General features: G+C 42.7%; 2 protein-coding genes across 2 annotated transcripts; both read left to right on the top strand.

Annotated features, from left to right (window-relative positions):
* Nucleotides 1–706: 706 nt before the first annotated feature.
* eaf2 (ELL associated factor 2) lies at nucleotides 707–4,170 on the top strand. Its single transcript, XM_052082520.1, has 6 exons — nucleotides 707–908; nucleotides 1,481–1,575; nucleotides 1,658–1,794; nucleotides 1,895–2,076; nucleotides 2,159–2,425; nucleotides 2,617–4,170. Exons 1-6 carry the CDS (start codon nucleotides 806–808, stop codon nucleotides 2,658–2,660), a joined length of 828 nt encoding a protein of 275 aa, XP_051938480.1. The 5' UTR covers nucleotides 707–805; the 3' UTR covers nucleotides 2,661–4,170.
* A 73-nt stretch (nucleotides 4,171–4,243) lies between these two features.
* Nucleotides 4,244–12,316, top strand: LOC127611770 (sterol 26-hydroxylase, mitochondrial). Its single transcript, XM_052082514.1, has 10 exons — nucleotides 4,244–4,384; nucleotides 5,069–5,394; nucleotides 6,441–6,631; nucleotides 7,527–7,732; nucleotides 8,053–8,250; nucleotides 9,572–9,735; nucleotides 10,463–10,632; nucleotides 10,725–10,806; nucleotides 11,403–11,609; nucleotides 11,906–12,316. Exons 2-10 carry the CDS (start codon nucleotides 5,137–5,139, stop codon nucleotides 12,020–12,022), a joined length of 1,593 nt encoding a protein of 530 aa, XP_051938474.1. The 5' UTR covers nucleotides 4,244–4,384; nucleotides 5,069–5,136; the 3' UTR covers nucleotides 12,023–12,316.
* The last annotated feature ends 75 nt before the right edge of the window (nucleotides 12,317–12,391 follow it).

Genomic DNA, 12,391 nt, shown 5'->3' with positions numbered 1-12,391 from the left:
GTCACGATGTTGATCCTATAACATAAAGGCAGCAGATGGGCCCTCCTCACTCCAGGTTTAGGATTCGTAAGGCGTTTAAAGGCAGGAAAAGAGATTATTGCTGTCCCTTCACATCTAAGTCATGCTGCTTATCGCCACTAAAATCAATCTGTGGGAATTGGAATTGACTTTCCTATGCTCCGCAAAAATATGAAAAAAAACCCAAATGCTTATGACGCACAGAGAGAAAAAAAAGCTCTGTATCATGTAAACAGGACTCCCCACCTGTGGCCTGAACATGAGGTAATTGCTTTGTTTTGCAGAAATGCTAATATATGACACGATAGCAACTATGGGTAAAAAAAGTGTTAAGACAGAGTGAAAAGGGTTTAAGATCTTGCCCTGTACATTGGTAAAGTTTCGATTGCAAGTTGATCAAATACCAACAGAAACAAACTTCGGTCCAGAGAGAACACATTTCTTGTCAGAATTCATACAAGCTCAGTCAATGAAAAGAAAAAACACAGAGTATACATCATTGTCTATTAAATTAAAACTATAAAAATACAATATTAACAAAATTAAAAAATAAAACCGCAGTAACGTTTTTTGAATTACGTACAACGCATGACAATTTTTACCTTCATTTTCTAATTTAACGCTGACATAATTTTGATTGACAGGCTGTGAACCAATGGGCACAGTTTTGTCCACCCCGATCCAATCAGAAAGAAGAAGAGGCGGAGCTCGGCAACACTTTACGTTACATGGCCGTCGAATAATAATTAAAAAAGATGCCAAAAGTTTTCATCCGGCGAAACTCAGGATGAATGGAACAAGTTACGCGAACTTTGACAACCAGGAACACGTCTTAAAATTGGGGGAGACGTTCGAGAAGCACCCCAAAAGTGCCTATCACACTGTGCGATGTAAGTCAACGCTTCAAATTAATTGTTTTTTACCCCCTTCTTCCCCACACGGCCTAACAGTTAGCTTGCTAGCTTGCAGATGATTAACTTTTCATTCGAAGGGCGCCGGTCCAACAGAACTAACCACCTCATTAGTCTGTGTGTACTGGCCTCTTACATCACGTCGATGTCGTTTTTTTCTTTAATTTATTTATAATCTATTTATTCGCCGTGAAAACTAACCACTAATAGCTGTTGTATATTAGCTTCTGTGTTAGCCTGCGGTCAGTGAAGACAACACTGCCACTTTGTGGCACATCAGAGATGGTGACGCTGCAAATGGCTAATGGAATTCAACTAGTCTCCTCGGTCAATTTATATATTTTGTTTCACGTCCATATTTTTCTTTATTGTCATTATTATTATTATTATTATTATTTACATCACCCAAATTCCAATAGGAAAAAACGCATGAAATGTATGGAAACAATATCCTACCCTACTTTATAACTAATTTAGTTATTATTTTTCATAACATTTTAACTTAACGTCCATAATTAATTTCATTAAAAATGCTTCACTTTCTTCCCCAGATGATTTCAAACCAGCTTCGATTGACACGGCCTGTGAAGGTGATCTGGAAGTTGGCAAAGGAGAGCAAGTCACTATCACTTTACCCAATTTAGAGGTCAGTGTTTTCCTCGTCTGTCCTCTACATGCGGCAATTATTTCACAAAGTTGTTTTTTTTTTCATTCAAAATGTGATTTAGGGTTCTAGTGCCCCAGTGACAGTTTTCAAGGGCTCCAAGCGCTCATACATGAAGGAATGCATCCTCATTGTCAACCATGACACTGGCGAGTACAGACTGGAGAAGCTCAGCAGCAATATTGCAGTCAAGAAGACCCGGTGCCAAATAATTTTTTTACATTTATTTTTTATTTTTTTCCCAAAGGCCACATCCTGAACTTTGTTTCATTTGCTCCCTGGCTTTTTCTATGCGTTCCAGGGCCGAGGGCAGCAGTAAGATTCATTCCCGCATGGAGCAGCAGACCAGTCGTCTGGGCCAGCAGATGAAGAGCAACAGTAGCGGTAGCAGCGGAGGTGGAAGCAAGAGCTTGGCAGGATCCAAAAGTTCTCCGCCCAAAGGGAAGACGTCGCCCACATCGCCCCTGGATGATATCGAGAAAGGTGGCAACTTTTGCCTTCCCACCTACTTACTAATTTAGCCAGTTGTGTGATGCAATTCAATGATGATTGTTGTCACATGCAGAGCTGATGGCGGAGGCTCGCGTCATGGACCAGATGAGCAGTGCCAGTTCCTCCAACAGCTCCTCTTCCTCCAGCAGCGATGACAGCTCCAGCAGCAGTGACTCAGAGGATGAGCGGGCCGGTGGCACCGGCACCGCCATGCCCCCGACTTCAGCGGTTGCCCAGAACAACCACAGCATGCCCGTCCTGACCACCAACAGCCGCCAGCAGGATGGAGGAGGGGGAGGAGGAGGTGGCGGCGGAGGAGGAGGGCTCATGAACACACTCAGTGAGTAAATATATTAAATGAGTAATTTGGAAGGAACAGTGTTGCGAGTTCATTCACATTTGACACATTTGGACCACACTGTGAGATTGTTTGACCCCCTCACGCCCACCCCTCCCGGGAACATTCCACTGTCCTTTGTCCCAGCATGAGACTCCTTCATTGTGTCACCGCTTCGTGTTTTTGTCTTGCAGAAAACGACCTGCAGTTAAGCGAATCAGGCAGCGAAAGTGACTGACCAATCACCAGCCAGGACATCCGCTGTTTCCATTTCTTTCCTTTCCATCTTGATCAGTTCTCTTTGTTTTGTAATGCAAGCAGCAATCTATTCAGGGCACTCCTGCATTTTGTTTTGTCTTTACATGTCTGCCGATCAAGTCTTAAAGCACTCACTGCGGTGATTCAACACATGAAACCTTGTCGTACATAGACTTTTTTTTTTTAACCGCTGCCTCTGCTTATTCGTTTGCTTATTTCATGTTACTATTCACCCGCTGACCAAACTATTCACTCAATTCATCATTCAAGCTAAATTATGCTATGTTAGCGACGTGGCTCAGGGTATCCCCAAAATTCTGTTCTCAAACAGGACCTGAATTTCCAAACTCAATCACAGAAACATCAATAAAAATAACATTTGTTAAAACTGGAACCACGATCCGTTTTTGGTCCCAATGCCAAGTTTTGGGAGATCCCGTTGCCACCATTGTGTGTTGCTAACATTGCTAGCGCATTTAGTTGTTGGTGTTGATACTTGACTCTGTGGCTAGTAGCTAACATTGCTATATATCAAGTTAACACTACAGCTGGTTACCTCCATGTCTTGTTAGCCAGCTGCTAGTGTGTCACCGATGTAGCTACTTTTCTATGTGGCTACTTGCTACCGATGATGTTGTACCCAGCTGATAGTGTGTAGCCATGACCCTCCATTGGGTGGTGCCAAAGTGAAGCACTTATCTTGTCGGTGTATCGAGTCCCCTCGCTCGATAGTTGCTACCGGTGCTAGTGTATGTAGGCTCCGGTGTAGCTCGTTAGCTCCTTGGCTGCTTGTTTACTGTGCTAGCATATCTATCTCATTTCCAACGCATGTTCTTACATATTGTGTTGCTAACATTGCTAGCACATGTACTTGTGTGTGTTGCTACTTGATTCTGTGGTTAGTTCCCAATGCTGCTATCATATCGAGTTGACAGTGTATCTAGCCACCCTCGCGGTTTGGTCCTAATTAGCTAGTTGCTAGCACCTGTGGTTGACTAGTTGACTCCATGGTCTGTCGCTAGCAGCTAGTTGCTAATGTTGCGTGTGTAATTGTTACAGAACATTAGCTAATTTTGTCAATACCATAGCCGTTCAAGGCTGATTGCTAATTTAGCCAATTGCTAGCATACCAAGTTGCCTCCGCGATATGGTGCTAATGTAGCCAACTGCTCGCATCTCTAGTTGCTACCGTAGGTAGTTGATGATCTAGCTGGCAGTGCAATTTTTTTTTAAATTGGTCTTGACCAGGTCAGTGGTGCCTCGTAGCTTTAAACCTGCAATACTTGAATCCGAATCATTAATTTATTTCTCCAAGCGGTGAATGCCTAGCCTCAGAATAATATATGTGATGTAATTTTAGTAGTCGGCGGTTTCACCAATCGGAAACCTGTTGGCACCGCTGAGCTCCGCCTTTTTTTTTTCTCGCTTGGGTCTTTTGAAATGAACTGGTCCTGTTTGTAAAAGGAGAAATAAAATACTTCAATTGGGTATATGACAGTCTTTGTTAGTACTGTTTAGCCTCACGTCTCTTTTCTCTTTCTTGAAGAGCCTGCAAAAATAGCAGAGGAGGAACTGACTCTGGGTGAGAGATGGGTTACACCCTGGACTGGTCGCCAGCCAGTCGCAGGGCGCAATGAGGCAAAAAAGTATTCACAGTCACCCCCGAGGACAATTTGGCATCTTTAAATAACCTAACATCAACAGGTAATCATGAATGACATAAAATGAGTGATTCTTTCATTAGAAAGTTAGACATGCTACATTTTTGGGTCACCCACAAAGTAAATGAGTTCTAGCTTAGTTATAAACAAAATTTTGGAATGAGAACGATTCATTAATTGTTTCATTAAAATAAAAAAATACTTATGTATTGACTTATTTTATTAGCTAATCATATTTTTTGTTAACAGTTACGAATGGGAATACATTTATATTTTTACGTTCATTTATATTCATGAATAGGAAAATTAAGATTTGATGTTTCATGTAACTGTAGGTTATGATTCAATTATATATAAAAATGATCACATTATTTTCACCCATTTTAAATGTCGTTGGCAGGGGGCCCATTTCAAAATGTTAATTTCAGAGCTTTTCACAAAACCACCTACATTTACTTGGTTTGTACACTCACAAAAAAAAAAAAAGTCCAGTGGACGAAGTTTGAGGATTTCTCCATTGTGAGACAAATCAAGGTTTTCTTATCTTAGTTCATCTAAATCCGCTATGGATCAGTGACTCCTCATGGTGAGTGACGTGTATTGTTTTTGGCACCAGTGCCACGTTCTTCAAGTGCTGAACACTATAATCCGAGTAACGTGTTTCTTCATGTCATTGTGTTCGCGCAAGTGGGTCGGCTCCGTGTCAAAGTCCGTGTGTTTTTCCCAGCACGCCGCGCCATTTGCAGACCACAAAAAGAAAACCGGCTAGAAGCCGCGCAGCAGAAGAGCGCGGACATGTTCGCCAAGGTCGTCACCGGCTTCGCCTCACGCACCCTCCGGCCCCGCCGCTGGATCCACACCAAGACGCCGGCGGCGGCGGCGGCCTCAGCGTCGGCCGAGCCCGCGAGGGAACCGGCGTCCACCTGCCCCGGTGCGGTGTCCGACGGCATCGGCCGGGTGAAGACCATGGACGAGTTGGCCGGGCCGAGCTTCCTGCGCACGCTTTACTGGCTCTTTGTCAAAGGATACTTCCAGACCACGCAGCAGATGCAAGTAAGTAGGCCAGCCTGTGTTTTCTGATTATTTCATTTTCCTGCCGCTTGTTTTGTCGCCGTCCTCTTTTACCTCCCAACATGTGCCTGCAGGTTACTATGGTTTCACAATATTGACTCTCCTCTCAGATTCATTATTTGTGTTTTAAAGTTTTATATTCAGTTTATATTAAACCTAGAGCACAGGTGTCAAACTCAAGGCGCGGGGGCCAGATCAGGCCTGCCACATCATTTTATGTCCCGCCAAAGGGAATTATGTGCATCCACTTCATGTTTATTTGCTGAAATACCAAAATTACAAATGTCTTCACTTTTAAAAATGTTGAGATATTGCAAGCATTTTTGCCCCCTCCCTTTTTTTTAAATTAATGTAATAATATTGGAAAAAACAGTTTTTATTGGCCTCTGATTTCAAAACTAGTGATTGACCAATTTGTCGTGAATTTGCGTTGATAGTTGTAACGGCCCTCCGTAGGAAACCATTGCTATGATGTGACCTGTGACAAAAAATGAGTTTGACACCCCTTCCCAAGAGATTTAATTATGCTGGTGCTTTTGTTTCATACAATACTGCGTTCATTAGCCTCATTAAAAAAAACATCTTCATATTAAAACGTTATTGGCAATGTGGTAAAAAAGTAGCAGAATTAGAAAATAAACAATTAGAATATCACATGCATTATAATACTGTATTAAAAAGTAACTACGGTATGAGAAAGTCACTAAATAAACACGTTGCCTGATGATGGGACCTCGATGAGCTGGAGGATTGTCGTCCATGAAGATGAAATGAGGCCCTTTGAGTGGCATTTATCATTTATTATATTTTTTGGGGCAGCATGGGACGTCAACGTGGACATTCTTAGGTCACATCTTTCTGTTACTCTTCCAGTCTCTCGCTATCTCTGTTGCAACCAGCCGATGACACTCGGTGACACTGTGAGTTTAGTAGCCACTTCGGTCCGAGAAGGTCCTGTTTGAAGCAATACTAAAAACCATATACTAGTAACGTGACCTCATTTAATACAAGTCTGTCTCTGCTTCCAGATCGAGCACAAGAAGCTGTACGGGCCCCTGTGGAAATCCACGTACGGACCCCTGGTGGTCGTGAACGTGGCCAGCGCCGAGCTCATCGAGCAGGTTCTGCGCCAGGAGGGCCGGCATCCGGTCCGCACCGACATGCCGCACTGGAGGCACTACCGAGAGGTCCGCAACCAAGCCCACGGGCCCCTCACCGAGTGAGTGGTAACAACTTGACTTTCTTTTTTTTGGGGGGGTGGGCCGCGTCACGGCGCGCCAGTCTTGATCCTTCACTCTTGGTCTTTGTCGGCATTCAGTTTTTCCTGTTTGACTTGTACTGGGGCGTTCTCTCTACATGCTGTTTCTCAACAACATTGAACAAACAATTTGAGAAGGAAGAAATACCGAAAAAAAGTTACACGGAAAGCAAAAGAAAAAGAAGAGGCAACTTTACGGGAATGAGGTCGGAATGTTGCGTGAGGAAAGCTGCCGTGTTTTGAGGATAAAACGCTCAGAAAAAAATGTCAACTTTAGACGTGGGGAATGTTGCAAGAAAACGACAATGTTGTGAGAAGAGTTTTCGTTTAAAGGGAAGAAAGTCCAAATGAAAGAAAAAAAAATTGTGATTGAACAAGAAAAAAGTTTTGAGAATAGATGTGAATTTACGATTGCTTAGGGGAAAAAATCTTGATGTTCGAGGAAATACATGAAGAGTTCCCATGTTAATATTGCAGTTGTCCCTTTCCGAAACCGGTGATTCTTTCGCAAAGCATCGCCGAGGTCTCGGATCGAGACTCTGTATTAGTAGGTACTTAAAAACAAATGACTTGGACTCGGATTTGGCTGGAAAGAAACGGGATCGGGACATGTCTAGTTTCCGCATTACAAATGTTTTGAGAAGAGAAATATTTGCGAAAAAGTCATCTTTTTACAATTAAAAAAAAAGTCAAAATGTTAAGTGAGACTCTTACAAAGTCTGTTTATTTGTTTGTTTGTTTTTTAATCCCCCCCCCAAAATCTGTAGTATTAGAGAATAACGTTGTTGCATGACGCTAACGTTATTGTTAGCATATTAGCTTTCGAGCTAACTCTTTTTATGTGTTTTGTTTTTAGGATGGGGGCCAATTGGCAGCGTATCCGCAGCATCCTGAACCCTCGCATGCTGAAACCGAAACACGTGGCCTCCTACGCGGACACCATCAACCCGGTGGTGGCCGACTTTGTGGAGCGACTCCGCTGCTTGCGGCAGCATAACGCCGGCGGCGCCACCGGCCTGGTGCACGACATGACCGAAGAACTTTATAAGTTTGCTTTTGAAGGTAAAAAAAAAAACAACTAACAAACCAACAAAAGTCACTTTTTCAATATTTTATTTTGCCACCTAATTTCAAAATAAAACAAACTCCCTAGGCTCAAAATTCTACATGTGACCCCCCACAATGACAACATGGATAAAAAGCTATTTGGAATGATCTAAAAAGTAGAGGAAGGAAGCAAAGAATGAAGCAAGGAAGGTCAAAGGAAGGACGGAAAGTAGAGAGGATGAAGGAAAGGACACGAGCAAGGATAGTGTGAAAGGAAGGAATGACAAGTTGTGTGTCGAAGGCGGCTTGACAAGTGCACGCCGTGTTTGTTGGAGGCATCTGCTCGGTGCTGTTCGAGACGCGGCTGGGCTGCCTGGAGCGGGACGTGCCCGAGGCGACGCAGAAGTTCATCTGGTCGGTGGGAGAAATGTTCCGGCTGTCTTCCATCGTCATCCTGTTCCCAAAGCGCTACTGGCCCTACCTGCCCTTCTGGAACAAGTTTGTGGCCGCCTGGGACCACCTCTTCAAATTCTGTGAGCCCGCCGCCACACGCACGCCAGGCATCGCGTTTGGATGAGCAATCGCGGCGTTGGCAGATCATTTCACTCTCGTCCGAACAACATGCACAAACACGTTACCCTCCTCAAGAATTCTGACTCCTATCACCTAAACCTTCATTTTGTCCGCAAAAGCCCATTTTAATGTGGAAACCTCTCATCTGGTTTGTTGTCAATGATTACGCGTGGAGTCAGTAAAAATAGTTGACACGAGTAAATGAACACAAACGTGAGTTATTTGGGCACTTGATCCCGGTCCGTGTCAATGCACTGAATAGCCTGACATGACCTCCCTCAAGGCACAAAAGTTCATCATTCACCTCAGCGCAAATACAATTCCACTACATTTAGTTTGTTTACCGTAAATTAAATCACATTTATTGCTAGTTACAGAACTCTACTAAATTAATTATTCAGTTAAAATGTATGGCACGCAAATGTCACCTTAAATGTTTCAAAACAGCGTTGAAAGACTAAACGCAAACGAAGTGAAATTAAAAAAAAAAAAGGCCGTGATTCTTTCTTCTACCACTAGACGGCGCCCGCGTACCACATTTAGAGATTGAGACTATGGCAAATTTGCGCAATTACAATTGATTTATATTCATCTAAATTACATTTCAAAGCATGTACAATGTTTCCAACATTAAAATATATGTATGGTATGATTAAATGAATGTCTTGTCCAGGGAAGCCAAGACAAGTATAAAAAAATGATGAGATTTATTCGAGAAAGGGAAAAAAAAAACACGGAGGGACACCGTTCACAGATCTGTTAAGGGAGCCTTCCCCCCCCCCCTCCAAGTCTTGCCCTCTCATTTTATCTTGTTGGGAGGTGGTGAAGGTCAGCCCAATCAGCTTTTTGAGCAGCTACCCAGAGTGCAGACTAGTGCATGAGCAGGCAACTTTGCTTATCCGCAAAATAACTGCTCAGCATTCAAAAGTACGAACAGTTACTTCTATTTTTTTTTGCCCTGTTAGATATCAAATTCCCATTACACGAATCACAACTAGCATATCGATTTCAAATCCGGTATAATTTAAATTGCCCAATTCCAACTTGTCATCAAAGTAATGTCAATTAAATCAAAATGAATACAAACTATTATTAATAAAAGTCAAACGAAATGTATTTGGTAAACAAATTCATACAAATTTAAATTAGACTAAATAACCCCCCCCCCCCCAATCTTCCAGGACCTGAATTAGCTGCGTGAGGACACAGTACACATACAATTAAATAATTTGTCGGCATTTCATTCCATTTCTGGATGCACGTTTGTTTGTTTTGATGCAGCGGAGGAGCTGGTGCAGAAGAAGCTGGAGGAGCTGGGGAGGAAGGAGCAGGCGGATGGCGACGTGGAGGGCGCCTACCTGACCCACCTGCTGCTCAGCGAGAGGATGAGCCTCACCGAGATCTTGGGAAGCGTCACCGAACTCCTGCTGGCGGGAGTTGACACGGTCTCAAAATCCAACATTTCTTTTCGGGTCGTTTTTATTCAATTCATGTAGTCTTGGCAAAATAATCACTGCTCGTTTTATTGTATTTTGTAGTATTAAATCAGGGTCTGACATTATAAAAAAAAAAAAAAATTACATATTTTTTAAAACTTTTTTTTTGGGGGGGGGGCTGTTTCTGAATCTGCCCGCATTTTTTAAACTCTAGCTTAAAGGTTCAGCAACAGTTGAAAATGTTTTTTTCTGAAACGCCATCGCTATATATTACAACGCACGGTAAAATCCATTTGCGCAATATTTTAGAAGTCAAAGTTAAAAACAATCAAAAAAAGAAAATATCTCAAAAAATCCTGATGTGCTGGGGGGGGGTAAAATATGTTTTCAAAATCGGTGTCGAAAACACGATTAGGTACACAAAAAAAATGCTGATTATAATTTGCTCTTGACCAGTGCTTACCGAAAAAAGTTTTTTTTTTTCCACAGACATTTAAATAGCCGCTAATTATGCGCAGATTTTCGCTGTCCGCGGCCTGGCCCGGTCCCTTATCCCTTTCTACTTTTAAAATATTTTTACAAAGCTATATGTAACTTGTTTCTTTAAAATAAAACACCCTATCATTTTACATAATACGTTTTAAATGAATCTACAAAATGTTTTTGCTTTACAATTTACAATGAGTATATGACATTTTGGGGAATGAGATATATGAAATATTGTATTTGACCCCAGACATCCAACACCATTTCATGGGCTCTATACCATCTGGCCAAGGAGCCTGGCATCCAAGATCAACTCCACCGGGAAGTGGAGGCTGTTTGCTCCGCCTCCCGTGGGATGCCCACCGCTGAAGGAATCGCTCGGATGCCCTTCCTGAAGGCGGTCGTTAGGGAGACCTTGCGGTGAGAGCAGGACAAGGCCGTGCCCGATATCTGTTTTCTGTTTTGTTTTTTGTTTTTGTTTTTAACAGCCACTTTTTGTGTCGTTGGCATAGGCTTTACCCCGTCGTACCGGGAAACGCTCGCCTCACTGTGGAAAATGAGATCGTGGTGGGGGATCATCTCTTTCCCAAACGTGTAAGGCATGAATCGCACCGAATAAGCTTACGCGCAAACATTTCAATGGGTCGGAACGTTTTAGGTGTGTTGCAGTGAGACTCATGCCAAAAGTACAATATGGATCAAATCTGGACCACACTTGATTTGGCATTCTGTCGACAAAGATCATTCACCTACAACATGCAGTCTCACAAGTGTCTGAACATGTTGCGTCACACTTTACATGTTGCATTTACACCGTTACCAGATGTGCAATCTGGATCAAACCTGGTTTGATATGTCTGCAATTTTCATCGTAAAACCTGGTGTGATGTTACATTGACACATTTCCACAATGTGATAATTGACGTTTTACATGTCACTAATGTCTAGTTTGGTCCAGATTTGGTCCCGATTGCACATCTGGGCCAGACCAAGAACACACTTAAGATTTGATCCGGATTTCATCCAGATGTGCTGCCATATCGCAGGACACGTTACACAGACCACATGTTCAATGACACTTGAGATGTTCCATTTTCACTGACATCCAGATTGGAACTGGTTTAAATCTGGATCGGACCTATTTTGACGTTACAGTGTGAAAGCAAGGCTCTGTGTTCGCCCGTCCGCAGACTCTGTTCCACCTGTGCCATTATGCCGTTTCACACGACGACAGCGTTTTCCCCGAGCCGAATCGTTTCCTACCTGAGCGATGGCTGCGGCAGGAAAACACAAAGCAGCAGCAACACCCATTTGGATCGGTGCCATTCGGGTTCGGGATCCGGGCCTGCCTGGGCCGGCGGGTGGCCGAGCTGGAGATGTACCTGCTGCTGTCCACGGTAAGGTTTCAAACAAGGTTTCGGGTTCATAAATTGATGTTTATAATGAGGGCATTCCAAATTTGGATTAGGGTTTCAAATTAGGTTTTCAAAATATTGTTTATTTTCGCTTCAGGGTTAGGCAGACGGAACATTTGGCTATTTTCATTCATTAGCCATTTTGTATGTAATTAACATTACAAGAGAGAATTTAGACGAGGCGACCAATTATTCGATCGGGTCCATGTTGCGATATGTTCCTCTATTAACTCGCTCGCTCGCTCACTGACTGAGCTCTTGTTGTGTGCTTTCCAAAGTTGATCGCTCGCTTTGAGGTGAGGCCTGACCCGAACAGCACCGGTCCCGTCAAACCCATCACCAGGACTCTGCTGTGCCCGGCCACGCCCATCAACCTTATCTTCAAGGACAGATGAGGATGAAAGAATGATTTTAGCCCCTCCTTTGTTGAAGTGACCGTATTTCAAAATGTGGTTTAATTTTACATTTTGTTTATAGAGGGGTAGCCAATGCCATGTAGGTGATTTTATTTTCCTGTTTAAAAAGATTATTGACATTTTATGCCTCATTACATTTTGTATTTATTGCCAAATATGCTTTGGAAATTTCGGATTGAACTTCAATCACTTTATTTTTGGATAGTAGGATCTGAGGCATGTCTACAGTTTCGTTGCACTTCCCGATGATTAAAAAAAGTCGTATTTATTTTATTTGAAACCGTTATTTAATATGATGGATGTTTTATGGGTTTATTTGTTTGTTTATTGGGGCGTGTACCTAAAGAA

The sequence above is a fragment of the Hippocampus zosterae genome, chromosome 12 (assembly GCF_025434085.1).
Source record: "Hippocampus zosterae strain Florida chromosome 12, ASM2543408v3, whole genome shotgun sequence".
Lineage (NCBI taxonomy): Eukaryota > Metazoa > Chordata > Actinopteri > Syngnathiformes > Syngnathidae > Hippocampus > Hippocampus zosterae.
Note: the sequence above shows the minus strand (reverse complement) of the source record. Positions and strands in the feature narration are given on the sequence as shown.